Source organism: Mirounga angustirostris, unplaced genomic scaffold, assembly GCF_029215605.1.
Source record: "Mirounga angustirostris isolate CCGP_5_RB_7025 unplaced genomic scaffold, mMirAng1.0.hap1 SCAF_17, whole genome shotgun sequence".
NCBI lineage: Eukaryota > Metazoa > Chordata > Mammalia > Carnivora > Phocidae > Mirounga > Mirounga angustirostris.
The window spans coordinates 50,921,124-50,937,062 of record NW_026991725.1 but is presented as its reverse complement, the minus strand read 5'-3'; the positions used below and the strand labels follow the sequence as shown (position 1 = coordinate 50,937,062).

General features: G+C 42.1%; 1 protein-coding gene across 1 annotated transcript in view; it reads right to left on the bottom strand.

The window, feature by feature from the left end:
* DNAH9 (dynein axonemal heavy chain 9) overlaps positions 1 to 15,939 on the bottom strand; it is a 336,543-nt gene that overhangs the window by 7,832 nt on the left and 312,772 nt on the right. The window contains exon 68 of the mRNA XM_064583354.1: positions 2,433 to 2,822. Within this exon, the coding sequence (XP_064439424.1) occupies positions 2,433 to 2,822 (390 nt within the window). The remainder of the gene's footprint in view (positions 1 to 2,432; positions 2,823 to 15,939) is intronic.

The window sequence follows — 15,939 nt, the reverse complement described above, 5'->3', positions numbered from 1 at the left end:
GAGCTCCCACTCAGGTCAGGTAGAGACAGACTTATAAATGGGGTCTTCTGGGAAATGAACAAGTTGGGAAAATGATGACGGTTTTCTAGGAATGGGGCTTTGAAAGTACTCCAACTCCCGTTTTGCCTCCTCCAGAGGCTGCTGTTTCAAGGCCACCACAGAGTTGGTGGGGATGGGATGGGAGCAGAGCCAAGTTAAAAGGCTGCAAAGCTTGCTCCTTTTACTGAGGGTTGGACATTTTTCTTCAATAAGCACTCTTTGGGGGCGCCTGGGCAGCTCAGTCAGTTAAGTGTCTGCCTTTGGCTCAGGTCACGATCCCAGCATCCTGGGATTGAGCCCTGCGTTGGGCTCCCTGCTCATCGGAGAGCCTGCTTCTCCCTCTGCCTCTGACCCTCCTCCCTGCTTGTGCGTGCTCTCACTGTCTCAAATAAATAAATAAAATCTTAAAAAAAAATAAACACTGTTTGGATTCCTGAAAGCCTTTGTTTGATTTCTAGAGTTCATTTTTAAAAGATTTTATTTACCTATTTATTTGAGAGAGAGAGTGAGAGAGCACAAGCAGGGGGAGCAGCAGAGGGAGAGGGAGAAGCAGGCTCCCTGCTCAGTGCTGAGCAGGGAGCCTGATGCGGGGCTCGATCCCGGGACCCTGTGATCATGACCTGAGCTGAAGGCAGATGCTTAACTGACTGAGCCCCCCCAAGCACCCCGATTTCTAGAGTTCTGTGAAAAAGTTGGTTCTGACAATTTTGGGCCAGTGTTATGATTTTATGGAGGAGAGGATTTTTGGATGTTCTTACTCTTAATTTTGCTAACATCTTTCTGGAAGCAGAAACTGAGAACCAGAGTTCTTGGTGGGTGGGTATTGCTTTTTGGGAAATTATTATGAAGAAACAAGGTAATAAAATATTGTAGGTAGATGATTGGAATCCGTGTTCTTTCCCCAGCCCCCACAGTGCCAGTGCTCATCTGAACTTCTTCCCTAATTGTTCAGTTTGGTGTTTTTTGGTATTCTAATTCTGGCCACCTTAGGCCATCCTATACCTACAATCCATGTGTGATCCCCACTGATGGAATCTTGGACAAATGTTCAGGTGGAGGGGGGATGTCAGCTTCTTCTCAAGGTTCAGGCTGTATTAACACTGTCCCGCTTCATTGTCCTCTCTGTTAACAGGCCTTCAATTGGTTTCATAGGGCTGCTGTAACAAGTTACTACAAATTTGATGGCTTAAAACAGAAATGTCTTCTTTCACAGTGCTGAAGGCCAGAGTCTTAAATCAAGGTGTAGGCAGTGTCTGTTCCTTCTGGAGGCTCGGAGGCAGAAACTAGCCCATGCCTCTCTCCTAGCTTCTGGGGGTGCTGGCAGTCCTTGGCGTTCCTTGGCTCATAGATGTATCACTCCAGTCTCTGCCTCTGTCCTCACAGGACATCTGTTTCTGTGCTTCCAGCATGGCCTTATAAGGATACCAGTCCTTGGATTTAGGGCCTGCTCTGCTCTAGTGTAACCTCATCTTAACTCCTTATCTCTGCAAAGACCCTATTTCTAGACAGGGGCACATTCTGAGGTTCTGGTAGAATTTTGGTAGTCACTGTTTAATCCAGTACAGCTCTATATGTATATTTATAGGACCTTCTACGATACTGTAGATCTTCTAACAGTTTTTCCCCATTAACTTTGTACTGATTGCTGGGAACAGTTAAGTGTCACTTACCAAGCAGGGTATTTGACTAAGCAATTCTTCCGGGTCATGTGTATAACAAACGTGAACTTGTTCTCGAGTTATCCATCCTTGCTCATGTCATTTATCTGAGCCAGTCTCACGGCGACTCAAATTTTTATTGGGCTTCAGTGAGGAATCCTTTCTGAATGTCCTGTGAAATAGTATCTACTGGGCTCCCTTTGCAGATGGGGGCAAAGTAAAAGGCAGAAAGGACGCCTGCCCTCCCAGGGCTCATGAATGAGGAAAGTGGCTGCGGGGGGCGGGGGTGGTCACCCAGGAGCAGGGATAGCCGACTCCCAACACTTTTGGAGCTCTCTCTGTGCCAGGCAGGCCCTATTCCAAGGGACCTCCACAGTAACTAATTTAATCTTGGCAGCAACTCTCTTTTCCCATTTAACACTTGAGGAAACAGATTTGGAGAGCCAGAACCACATCCCAGGGTCACAGTGGCAGTAGATGGTGGTGCTGCGATTCAGATCCAGCCAGTCGGGGTCCAGAGCCCTTGGTTTTAGTCACTGCACTCTACCCATGCTGCAAGGTCTGTGTTCTTTGCACCATCCCTGTCTGCACGGAAGTGGCTCGATAGCCTCAAGGGAAGGGTCCCTAGGTCAGAAGATTCCAGGGCATCCCTTTTCAGGTTCACACTCTGTGGAGGCAGTATTTGTAAGTTAATCAGCCCACAGAGGATGCCCTGAGGCTCCCCCCAAGACTTACCTGTGCATCCCAGCGAGCACCTTCCATGAAGAGGCCATGGATGTAGGCCCCTTCCCGAGGGGGGCTCCTGAAGTCTTCCCTATTCTTCTTTGTCACTTCACACTGCAGGGCCATCTGGTCCAGTGGCCACTCGTTCTTGCGGGCTGTGGACTGCATGATGGCAGTCAGGAAGGACTGGGGGTTGAAGAAGCCTGTCAGCCACACCGTGGAGGGCATTGCCAAGTCTCCTAGCCAGGCCTCCAACTCTTTGATTCGGTTGAGAAGGTCTAAAAACCAGACTCCCAGGCCTGCCGTGGAAGGGTAGGCTCGCCTGGCCCAGGGCTCCGGCACTGTGTCCAGGTACAGGGCATTCTGTAATGTCTCCATGTCACTGGTCATGGTCAGCTCCCCCTGTAGACAAAGAGCAGGAGGGCAAAGAGTGAGGGGGCAGCAAGTCCCTGGAAACAACCGGCCTTAGGGACCTCTGGCTAGTGGCACACAGCCAGCCAGATAGGAGATGGTGACACAGGGACTGTCCCTAATACCTGATTTGCAGACTTTAAAACTCTCCCTGCTCCACGATATCAGAGTCTACACCCATCCACTGACAGTAGTTAATGTCCACTGCGGACCTCAGACCCCCTTTGGATTCCCTGCTCCCTCCACCCACCCTGAAGCTTGGGTTCTCCTCCTGCCTCTGCAGCAGGCCTGCAGCCTTCTGTGCGCAGCTCAGAGGCACAAGAGGCCCAAGCCTGGAAGACCTGTGTGGCCCCAAGTCAAGGATTTCCTCCGGAATCAAGGTATTAGATACACAGTCCACTTGAAGGAACCCTCTTCCAACCACTACGTGAAATTTGTAAAGAAAGGTTCCATTGAAAACCCTTGTTAAATTTGGTTCTGTAACTTTGGTTATGACAAGGATCTCCAGCAATTTCCTGAAGACCCCAGCTCTAGCACAGCGATTTCTGCACCGGGGTTAGAGTATGCAACAAGGCTCGTGTTGTGGACCGAATGTTTGTGTCCCTCCCCCACCCACCCAAATTTCTATGTTGAAATCCTAACCCCCAGTGTGATGGTATTAGGTGGTGATTGGGTCATGAGGTGGGGACCTCATGAATGGGATTAGTGCTCCTGTTATACAAGAGCCCCCAGACAGCCCCCTCGCCCCTTCTGTCTTGGGAGGACAGGGTAGAAAGATGACTAGCTGTGAACCAGGAAGTGGGCCCTCCCCGGACACCAGATCTGCCCGTGCCTCTGGGACTGTGAGAAGTACATTTCTCTTGTTGATAAGCTGCCCAGGCTGGTGTTCAATTACAGCAGCCGATGTGGACTGAGGCCGCGTGGCTTGCCCCAAGTGCAGACTGCTAAAATGTCAGAGGCCTCTGTGCGGCCTGGAGTCACCGTGCTTGTGGGATAGGAGACCGGACCATGTAATTCTAGGCTCAACTCTCTCCTAACTCTTGGGACTGTTAAAAAAAAAAAAAGTTAAACACACCTTTATTAAAGAGGAACTTATTTCGGGTCCCAAATGACAGCTAGAGACTAACCCTCTGACCCCTGATTTATAGGAAATAAATAACTTCTTTGTGAACCTCACAGAGAGACTGTAGCTATTGCATATACACCTTCTATACGTGGGGTCGAGTGGCTGGGCTATTTTCAGATATAAATAACTTAATATTTTAAAGAAAAGGCAAAGTGCCAGGTCAGCCAGCCTGAATTACAGCCTGCGTTACAGATGTTTTCCCCTCAAGTAAATGGACTCTGTTACAGCGATAGAAAACACGTCCTTCCTTGTGTCTGCTCGGCTGCGTGGAGGGGGCTGACCAGAGGAGAGCGTGGGTAAGGGTTCCGAAGCCACCTCAGGGTGTCCTGTGTGGGTAGGTTTCCCCAAGGGTCTTCCGACATGGACAGTATTATTGGATTGAAACAAAAAATTGTTCTCTTTACTGGACTCTCTACTTCAGAGGACCCTTCTGAAAAGATGCTTTAAAAAAATACTCAAGCTTGTGAGACAGTCTTTGTCATGCCTGCAGTTGCGTGGTAATTCATTATTGATTTTTATTTACTATTTTTGAGAGAGTGAGTGCGTGCAGACGGCGTTTGGTAGGGAGAGGGAGAGAGAGAATCTCAAGCAGACTCCCCACTGAGTGTGGAGCCCGAGGCTGGCCTCCATCCCACGACCCTGAGATCATGACCTGAGCTGAAACCAAGGGTCAGACGTTTAACCAACTGTGCCACCCCACTAATTCATTATTATGTGCAATTTATAACTTAGGTATTAATAAAGTTTCCCTAAAAATAGTTGATTCTTTAATAAAATAACATTAAGTATCAAAATTAAATTTAGTGCAAAGGGAAAAAAAAGAGTTCAAACCCTCTTTTTTATGAGACCCTGTCTGTGTAACTTTTTCTTGCCTTATTACACTATCTAGGACCACCTTTACTATGATGAATGAGAGTCTTAAGGGTGGACATCCTTGCTTATTTCCAAACTCAGAGGGAAAAAATTGTCTTTCACCATTAAATGTGGTTTTTCTTAGATGTCCTTTATTTAGTTGAGTAAAGTCCCTTTTCTTATTTTTCTGATATTTAAAATCAAGATTTGGTGTTAAATTTATAAAACCCTTTTTTTTTTTCATCTATGAAGGTGATCATACAGTTTTCTTATGTAGTACATTCCTACAGTGAACTCCATAGATTGATTTTTGAATGTTAAAGCCAACCTTGTAGTTCTGGGATGATCCCCATGTAACCATGATGTATTATCCTTTTCTTGTCTTGTGTGATTTCATTTACCAACATCTTGCTAAGGATTTCTGTATTTGGGTTTATGAGGAATATCTGTCCCTTATTTTCTCATAATATCTTTGGTTTTGGTATCAGGTCGATTCTGGCCTTATAAAATTTATTGGGAAGTCTTTCCATTGCTTTCTATTTAAATTAAGCTATTTGAGGGGTGCCTGGGTGGCTCAGTTGGTTAAGCATCCGACTCTTGGTTTCGGCTCAGGTCGTGATCTCAGGGTCCTGGGATCAAACCCCACATCAGGCTCTATACTCAATGGCGAGTCTGCTTGGGATTCTCTCTCTGCCTCTGCCCACCCCCACCACCCCCACCACGCTCTCTAAGATAAATAAATAAATCTTAAAAAAAAAATTAAGCTATTTGAGATAATTGTAGACACACTTGCAGTTGCAAGAAATAATACAGGTCTTGTGTACCCTTTGCCCAAGTCTGCAGAGCTAACATTTTGCAAAACTGCAGTACAGTATCACAAACAGGATGCTGACATTGGTACGGTCAAAATACAAACATTTCCATCACCACAGCGTCCCTCATGTTGCCCCCTTCTAGGCACACTGACTTTCCTCCTGGCCTCACCCTTTCCATAACCCCTAGTAATGACTGACCAGTTCTCCACTTCTATAAATGTGTCATTTCAGCAGTATTATATAAATGGAATAATTTATAAAACCTTTCACCTTCTGGGCTTGGCTTTTCACTCAGCATAATTCCCTGGACATTCACCCAGGCTTTTCATTGTACCAAACAGTCGATTCCTTTTCATTGGTAAGTAGTATTCCACGATATGTGTGGTAGGCAGAGTAATGACCCCTCCAAATATGTTCACGTCCCAATCCCTAGAACCTGTGAAGATGTGACCTCCTGTGGCAGGAGGGATTTTGCAGATGTGATTAAGTTAGGAGTTTAAAATGGGGATGGGAGCTTATCCTGGATTATTGGGGTTGGAGGCAGGCAGGAGGGTCGGAGTCAGAGATAGATTGGAAGATGGTTTGCTGCTGGCTTTAAAGATGGAGAAAGGATCCATGGTTCAAGGAAGGGAGAACCTGGGCAAGGCAAGTGAGTGGATTCTTCCCTGGAGCCTGCAGAATAAATACAGCTCTGCCCAAATCTTGACTTCAGCTAAGTGAGACCCATTTCAGACTTCTGAGCTCTGAAACTGTAAGATAAAGTCTTGAAAGCCACTAAGCTTGGGGTAACTTATTATAGCAGTAAGAGAAACTTATACAGGATAAGTGTACTCTTCTTAACCCCCATCACTTATCCCCCCCCCCCCCCCCCCCGCCACTCTTCTCTCCTCTGGCGACCATCAGTGTGTTCTGTATAGTTAAGGGTCTCTTTCTTGGTTGGTCTCTTTTTTCCCTTTGCTCATTTGTTTTGTTTCTTAAATTCCACATATGAGTGAAATCATACGGTATTTGTCTTTCTCTGACTTGTTTTGCTTAGCCTTATACTCTCTAGATCTATCCATGTTGTTGCAAATGGCAAGATTTCATTCTTCTTTTAAGGCTGAGTAACATTCCATTGTGTGTGTCTGTATAATTACATAATACATATTATATATATATTTATATATATATAATCACATGTTCTTTATCCATTCAACTATGGATCAATACTTGGGCTGCTTCCATCTCTTGGCTATTGTAAATAATGCTGCAGTAAACATAGGGGTGCGTATGTCTTTTTGAATTAGTGTTTTTATATTCTTTGGGTAAATACCCAGTAGTGGAATTACTGGATCACATGGTTGTTCTATTTTTAACTTTCTGAGGAACCTCCATACTGTTTTCCACAGTGGCTGCACCAGTCTGCATTCCCACCAACAGTGCAAGGAGGTTCCTTTTTCTCCGCATCCTCACCAACACCTGTTGTTTCTTGTTCTTGTGTTGTTGATTTTAGCCATTCTGACAAGTGTGAGGTGATTTCTCATTGTGGTTTTAATTTGCATTTCCCTGATGATGAGAGATGTTAGATTACTTCTTTTTTTTGGTGTTGCGTTGTATCAGTTCTTTGTATTTTTGGATACTAACCCTTTATCGGACATGTCATTTGTAAATATCTTCTCCCATTCTGGAGTTGTCATTATTTTTTGTTTTAGCCATTCTGATAGGTGTGTAATGATATCTTGTGATTTTAATTTGCATTTTCATAATGGCTAATGATGATGAGTGTCTTTTCATGTATTAATTTCTCACCTGTATACTCTCTTCGGTGAAATGTCTTAATATCTTTTGCTTATTTTCTAATTTTTTTTTTACTGTTGAGTTTCAAAAAATTATATATTCTTGATATTAGTCCTTTTTCAGATATGGGAATGCAAATACTTTTACCCAGTCTATGGCTTACCTTTTCATTTCAAAAGGGTCTTTTTTAGAGCAAAGATTTTTAATTTTGATGAAGTTCAGTTTATCAGTTTTTTATTTTATGGCTTATGTTTTTTTGGTGTCATGTCTAAGAACTATTTTCCTGCTCCCCCCGCCCCAGCTTGAGGATTTCTGTTCCCCGCCCCCTCCCAGGAGTTTTATAGTTTTAAGTTTTACACTTAAGTCCTTGATGCATTTTGAGTTAATTTTTTACAAGGTGTGAAACTTAGCTTGAGGTCAGTATTTTTGCCTATTATGTCAAATTACTCCAGCACTGTTTGTTGAAAGGCTTTCTTTCCCCCACTGACTTGCTTTTGCACCTTTGTCAAAAATCAGTTGGGATATTTGGGAAAATCTATTTCCAGTTTCTTTATTCTGTTTTGTGTGTCTGTCCCTCTACCAATACCACACAGTCTTGATTACAATAACTATATAATAAGTTCTGAAATTAGGGAAACTGCTTCCTCCTACTTTATTCTGTTTCAAAATTGTCTTCACTATTTTAGTTCCTTTGCTTTTCCACATAAATTTTAGAATGATCTTCCCTGTATCTACAAACGGTTCTTGCTGGGATTTTGGTAGGAATTGCGTTGAACCTGTGTAACAATTTGAGTAAAATTGACATCTTTACTATGTAGTCTTCTAATCCGTGAACACACTATGTCCCTCCATTTATTTATATATTCTTTAATTTCTCTTATCACTGTTTTGTAGTTTTCAGCACACAAGTCCTGTACATGTTTTGTTAGATTTGCATGTAGGTATTTCAGGGTTTTTTTTTATCTAGAAAAATGTTTCTATGGCTGATGTCAAAGAAATTACTGCCTGTGTTCTCTTCTCGGATTTTTATGGTTTCAGGTCTCACATTTAGGTCTTTAATCCATTTTGAGTTAATTTTTGTATGGTACTAGAAAGTTGTCCATTTTCATTTTTTGGCATGTGTCTGTCCAGTTTTCCCAACACTATTTATTGAAGAGACTGTCTTTTCCCCATTGTATTTTTGCCTCCTTAGTCGTAGATTAATTGACCATATAATTATGGGTTTATTTTGGGCTCTCTGTTCTGTTCGATTGATCTATGTATCTTTTTTTGTTCTAGTACCACACTGTTTTCATTCCTACAGTTCTGTAGTATACCTTGAAATCTAGGATGGTAATACCTCCAGTTTTGTTCTTTCTCAGGATTACTTTGATTATTTGGGGTCTTTTATGGCTCCATACAAATTTTAGGATAATTTGTTTTAGTTCTGTGAAAAATGCTATTGGTAATTTGATAGGGATTGCACTGAATCTGTAGATTGCTTTGGGTTGTGTGGACATTTTAACAATATTGGTTCTCCCAGTCCATGAGCATGGAATATCTTTCCATTTGTTTGTGTTATCTTCACTTTCTTTCATCAATGTCCTATAGTTTTCAGAGTATAGGTCTTTCACCTCCTTGGCTAAGTTTATTCCTAGGGCTTTTTTTTTCTTTTTGTTGCAATTGTAAATAGAATTGTTTTCTTCACTTAATCCTAGCCAAAAGGCCAAGAAGCAATTAGAATTGTTTTCTTATTTCTCTTTCTGCTCCTTCATTATTAGTGTATTGAAACAGTATGAACAGTATGAAGCAGAATGCAGTATCCTGCAACTTTACTGAATTCATTTTTTACTTCTAATAGTTTTTTGGTGGAGTCTTTAGGGCTTTCTATCTATAATATTATGGTATTTGCAGATAGTGACAGTTTAACTTCCTTACCAATTTGGATGCATTCTATTTCTTTTTTTCTTTTTTTTTTTGTCTCATTGCTGTGTTTAGGCCTTACAGAATTATGTTGAATAACAGTGGTGAGAGTGAGCCTCCTGTCTTGTTCCTGATCTTAGAGGAAAATCTTTTCAGTTTTTCACCATTGAGTAGGATGTTAGTTGTGAGTTTTTAATATATGGTCTTTATTATGTTGAAGTATGTTCCCTCTAAGCCCACTTGTTGAGAGTTTTTATCATGAATGGATATTGAATTTTGTCAAATGTTTTTCTGTACCTATTTAAATGATCATGTTTTTAATCCTTTCTCTTGTTAAAATGGTGTTTCACATTGATTATTTTGTGAATATTGAACCACCCTTGCATCCCCAGAATAAATCGTGGTGAATGATTTATATAATGTATTGTTGGATTAGATTTGCTAATACTTTGCTCAGGATTTTTGAATCTATGTTCATCAGAGATACTGACCTGTTGTTTTCTTTTTTTGTAGTGTCTGCCTGGTTTTGGTATCAGGGTAATGCCATACTAGCTTTTATAAATGACTGATCTACTACTTTTATGTTTGCTTTGACTCATGAAATTTAAAAAATAATTTTCTTATTTCTAATTATGGCCTTTTCTGCTTAAAAAATCTCTTTACCATTTCTTGTATGGCTGATTTAGTGGTGATGAACTCCTTTAACTTTTGTTTGAGAACTCTATCTCTTTAAATTCTGAATGGTAACGTTATCAGGTAGAGTATCCTTAGCTGTAGGCTTTTTCCTTTCAGTACTTTGACTATATCATGCCAGTCCCTTCTGGCTTGTAAAATTTTCTTTTCTAAGAGAGAGTGCGGGGTGTGGGCAGAGGGAGAGGGAAAGATCCTTAAGGAGGCTCCATGCTCAGTGCAGAGCCTGACGTGGGCCTTGATCCCACGACCCTGAGATCATGACCTGAGCCAAAATCAAGAGTCAGACACTTAACTGACTGAGCCACCCAGGTGCACCCTGGCTTGTAAAATTTCTGCTAAAAACTCAGCTGATAGCCTCATGGCGTTTCCCTTGTATATAACGTTGCTTCTCTTTTGACAATTTTTAGATGCTCCCTTTATTTTTAAACTTTGACATTATTATATGTCTTGGTTTGGACCATTCTTGAGTTCATCTTGTTTGGGACTTTTTGTGGTTCCTGGACCTGGATGTCTGTTTTCTTCCACAGGTTAGGGGAGTTTTCAGCTATTATTTCTTCAAATAAATTTCCTGCCCCTTCTTTCTCTTCTTCTGGCAGATTAATCTGCTCCTGGTCCCTCAGTACTATCCCTCCCCACTGTATGTAGGTCCTCTATCCTTTGTTGTGCAGAAACTGTTCACTCAGCCCTCACTTCCTTTTCAGGAGGAATTGTTCTATATATAGGTGTAGACTCGGTGTGACCATGGAGGGGTTGAGTTCAGGGTCTACTTACATCACCATCTCAGACTCTCCCCTCCTCCCATCTTTTAGGGTTGGTTTGTTGGTGACAAATGCCGTTATGATTTTCCTTCATCTGAAAATATCTTGATTTCCCCTTCATTCCTAAAATATTTTCTCTGGATATAGGATCATACTCTGTGTGATACCTCACAGGAGGGATATAGCATGAGAAGTCTGCATATGGATTTCTCCTGACTCTGCCTGTGACTTTTTCCTTCATGATCCAGCTGCGTGTGTATTCTTACTGTCCCATTATAACAATCTCAGTCATATGTATAACTGTATGCTGAGATCCAGTCTTCAACTGAGGGAGTGATCTGGGGACAGGATCCCAACACAATAGCATATTATTACATCTTGTTTATCTGTTCTGACAGTTCTAATCAGTACTTTGGACGCTTGGACTATTTATATTTAATGTAATTATCAATATGACAGAGTTTAAATCTACCAATTTTTTTTTTTAATTTATTTTAGTGGTTGCCCTAGGGCAGGGGTTGGCAAATTTTCTGTAAAGCATCACATAGTAAATACTGTGGGCTTTGCAAGCCACACAATATCTGTTGCAGCTGCTCGCCTCGTCAGTTGTAACACAAAAGCAGCTATAAACAACGTGTAAATTAACGGCTGGCCATGTTCCAGTAAATGTTTCCTTACAGAAACAGGTTGTGGGCTGGATTTGGCCTGCAGGCCAGCAGTTTGCTGACCCTGCCTCTAAGATTTACAGTATATGTCTTTAAGTTAGCACAGTGTACCTTCAAATAATATGCCACATCGCGTACGGCATGATAATTGTGTTTTCCCCTTTTTTTTTTTTTTTAAAGATTTTATTTATTTATTTGACAGAGAGAGAGCGAGAGCAGGAACACAAGCAGGGGGAGTGGGAGAGGGAGAAGCAGGCTTCCTGCCAAGCAGGGAGCCCGATGTGGGGCTTGAACCCAGGACCCTGGGATCATGACCTGAGCCGAAGTCAGCCGCTAACGACTGAGCCAGCCACCCAGGCGCCTCCCCCCTCTTATTTTTTATGCTGTTGTTGACATACATTTGGTTCTACATATGTTATAAAGCCCATAGTAATTGCTATTTTTGTTTTAAAAAGTTAATTGTTTTTTACGATTTTTAAGTGATAAAAAATGTCTTTAATACAACTCACATATTTACCATCTATGGAGACAGTCAGTACTTTGTGTAGACCCTGATTTCTTTATAGTATCACTTTCCTTCTGTCTGAAGAATTTCTTTTAACATTCTTATATTTTAGGCCTACTGGATATGAATTCTCTCAGTTGTCCGAGAATATGCTTATAGGCACACCTCAGAGATACCGTGGGTTCGGTTCTAGACCACTACAAGAAACTGTATTGCAATAAGGTGAGTCAAATGAAGGTTCTGGTTTTCCAGTGCATGTGGAAGTTATGTTTACACTATACTGTAATCTACTAAGTGTGTACTAGCATTATGTCTAAAAAAACAACGTACAGGGGCGCCTGCGTGGCTCAGTTGTTAAGGGGTTGGAATCAGGTTCTTCCAAACTCCTCCTGTTCATGTTGGTATTTTGACCTCTTCCCATGAATCACAAATGTTCTTGATGGCATCTAGGATGTTGAATCCTCTCCAAAGGTTATCAATTTACTTTTTCCACATCCATCAGAGGAATCACACTATCTATGGCAGCAAGAGCCTTACGAAATGTATTTCTTAAATAGTAAGACTTGAAAGTTGAAATGACTCCTTGATCCATGGGCTACAGAATGGATGTTGTGTTAGCTGGAGTGAAAACAACATAAATCTCACTGTCCATCTCCATCAGAGCTCTTGGGTGACCAGGTGCATTGTCAACAAGCAGTAATATTTTGAAAGGTGTCTTTCTGAGCAGTGGGCTTAAAATATTCAGGAAACCATGTTGTAAACAGATGTGCTGTCATCCAGGCTTTGTTGGTCCAGTGACAGAGCACAGGCAGATAGATTTAGCATCATGCTGAAGGGCCCTAAGATTCTCAGAATGGTAAATGAGCATTGGCTTCAACTTAAAGTCACCAGCTGCATGAGCCCCTAACAAGAGAGTCAGCCTGACCTTTGAAGGTTTGAAGCAAGGCGTTGACTTCTGTCTAGCTACAGAAGTTCTAGATGGCGTCTTCTCCCAATAGAAAGCTGTTTCATCTACATTGAAAATCTGTTGCTGAGTGTAGCCACCTTCATTAGTTATCTTAGCTCCAACTTCTGGAGAACTTCCTGCAGCTTCTACATCAGCACTTGCTGCTTGACCTTGCACTTTTATGTCATGGAGATGGCTTCTTTCCTTAAACCTCCTGAACCAACCTCTGCTAGCTTCAGACTTTTCTTCTGTGGCTTCCTCACCTCTCTCCACTTTCATGGAATTGAAGAGCATTAGGGCCTTGCTCTGGATTAGGCTTTTGCTTAGGGGAATGTTGGGGCTGGCTTGACCTTCTATCTAGACCACTAAAACTTTTTCCATAAGAGCAATAAGGCTGTTTCACTTTCTTATCATTTGTGTGTTCACTGGAGAAGCAGTTTAATTTCCTTTAAGAACTTTTCCTCTGCATTCACAGCTTAGCTAACCATTTGGTATAAGGGGCCTAGCTTTTGGCCTCTCTTGGCTTTCAACATGCCTTCCTCACTAAGCTTAATCATTTCCAGCTTTTGATTTCAAGTGAAAGACGTGTGACTCTTCCTTTCACTTGAACACTTAGGAGCTGTTGTAGGGTTATTAATTGGCCTAATTTCGATACTGTTGTGTCTCATGGAAGAGGGAGCCAAGTGGAGAAAGTGAGAGACACAGGGAAGCTGGTCAATGGTGCAGTCAGAACACATAAACATTTATCAAGTTTGCTGTTTTAAATGGGCATGGTTGGGGCATGTGGGTGGCTCAGTCAGTTAAGGGTCTCCCTTTGATTCAGGTCATGATCCCAGGGTCTTGGGATTGAGCCCTGTGTTGGGCTCCCTGCTCAGCAGGGAGTCTGCTTCTCCCTCTGCCTCTCCCCCTGGCTTGTGTTCTCTCTCTTGCTCACTCTCTCTCTCAAATAAATAAAAAATATTTTTAAAAATGGGCATGGTTTGTGCACTCCAAAGCAATTACAACAGTAATATCAAAGATCACTGATCACAGATAACCATAACAATAATAATGAAAAAGTTTGAAATATTGTGAGAATTACCAAAATGTGACACAGAGAAACAAAGTGAGCAAATGTTGTTGGAAAAAATGAGACCTATAGACCTGCTCAATGCAGGGTTGCCACAATCCTTCTATCTATAAAAAACAAAACAAAAAAGCAGTATCTGTGAAGCTCAGTAGAGTGAAATGCAACAAAATGAGGTATGCCTGTATTTAGTTTTCTTTTTTGAAAGTTTGGTTTTTTGTTTTTATTTTGGCTACTCCAAGAGTTCTGGGTTTATCGTTTTCTTCTTTTTTAAAGATTTATTTATTAGAGAGGGAGAGCTGGGAGGAGGGGCAGAGGGAGAGAGAGAATCTCCAGGAGACTTCCCACTGAGCAAGAAGCCTACCATGGTGCTCGATCCCATGACCCTGAGACCATGACCTGAGCTGAAATCAAGAGTCAGACACCCAACTGACTGAGCCACTCTGGCACCCCTATCATTTTCTTTTTGGTGCTTTCCCTTTAGTACATTCATGGTATCTCTCCACTGTGTCCAGTTTGCATAGCTCCCTGCGAGAAGTCTGCTGTCATTTCTCTCTTTGCTCCTTTGCATATTCTCCACCCCCACTCCCGCCTTGCCCCTCATCCCGCCTGCTTTACCCTTGGGTTTCACCAACTTCATCATGAGGTACCTTTACATAGTTTTCATTAGGTCTGTTCTACATGGGGCATGTTGAGCTTCTTGTGCCTGTGGATTTATATACATATATATATATATTTTTTAAAGTATTTATTTGACAGAGAGTGTTAGCGAGAGCAGGAACAGAAGCAGGGGGAGTGGGAGAGGGAGAAGCAGGCTTCCCGCCGAGCAGGAAGCCCTATGTGGGGCTTGATCCCAGGACCCTGGGATCATGACCTGAGCTGAAGGCAGACGCTTAATGACTGAGCCACCCAGGCGCCCCGGATTTATAGTTTTTGACAGATCTGCAAAACCATGGCCCTTATTTAAGTTTTTTTTTTTTTTGACCCTCCCTCTCACCTCCATCTTCCTGGGACTCCAGTTACATGTGTTAGACCACTAGATATTATCCCACAGGTCCCTGATGTGCTGTTTACTTTTTTTCAGTATTTTTTCTTTTTCCCTCACTTTGGGTAGTTTCTTTTGCTATGTTTTCATCAGCTGTAAGTCTTCCAAAGGTCTCATTTTTCATTCAACTATTGCATTTTCTATCTCTGTACGTTCTGTTTATATGTTCCATTTGTACATCATCATGTTCGTATTTTCTTCTGTCTCCTTCAACAGACACAGCAAACTCAGGATTGTGTCCTAACCTCCCTGCCTGCAAATTCCATCATCCTTGCCATTTTTGGTGCCATTTCAACTGATCCACTCTTCTCCTGGATATGGGTCATATATTCCCGCTTCTTTACATGCCTGTAATTAGTTTAGTGCATGTCAGACACTATGAATTTTACATTTTTGAGTGCTGGATTTTGTTTTATTCCTTTAAATAGTGCTGGAAAGAATTTTTTTTTTTTAAAGATTTTATTTATTTATTTATTTGACAGAGAGTACAAGCAGGGGGAGCATCAGAGGGAGGGGGAGAAGCTGGCTCCCTGCTGAGCAGGAAGCCCCACGCGGGGCTTGATCCCAGAACCCTGGGACCATGACCCGAGCCAAAGGCAGATGCCCAATGACTGAGCCACCTAGGCACCCCGGGAAAGAATTTTTTTGCCTGCAGTTAATTTACTTGAACTCAGTGGATCTGTTGGCAGCTTGGATTTCATCTTTGCTGTTGGGGGAGTATAGACCAGCTTTCAGTCTTAGTCTGGGTTCAATTTAGTCCTTTTACTAAGTTGATACCCTTCTGAGAATCTTCCCTGAAACTTTGTTTTTTTGTTTTTTGTTTTAATTTCTCTGTATGCCAGCTAGTGGGAACTATTCCCAGCTCTGTGGGAGCTCTGAGGATTGTTCTCTCTGCTCCTGTGTCATGGTTCCTTCCCAGCCTTGGGTAGTTTTTTTCTCACTCATGTACAGAGCAGTAG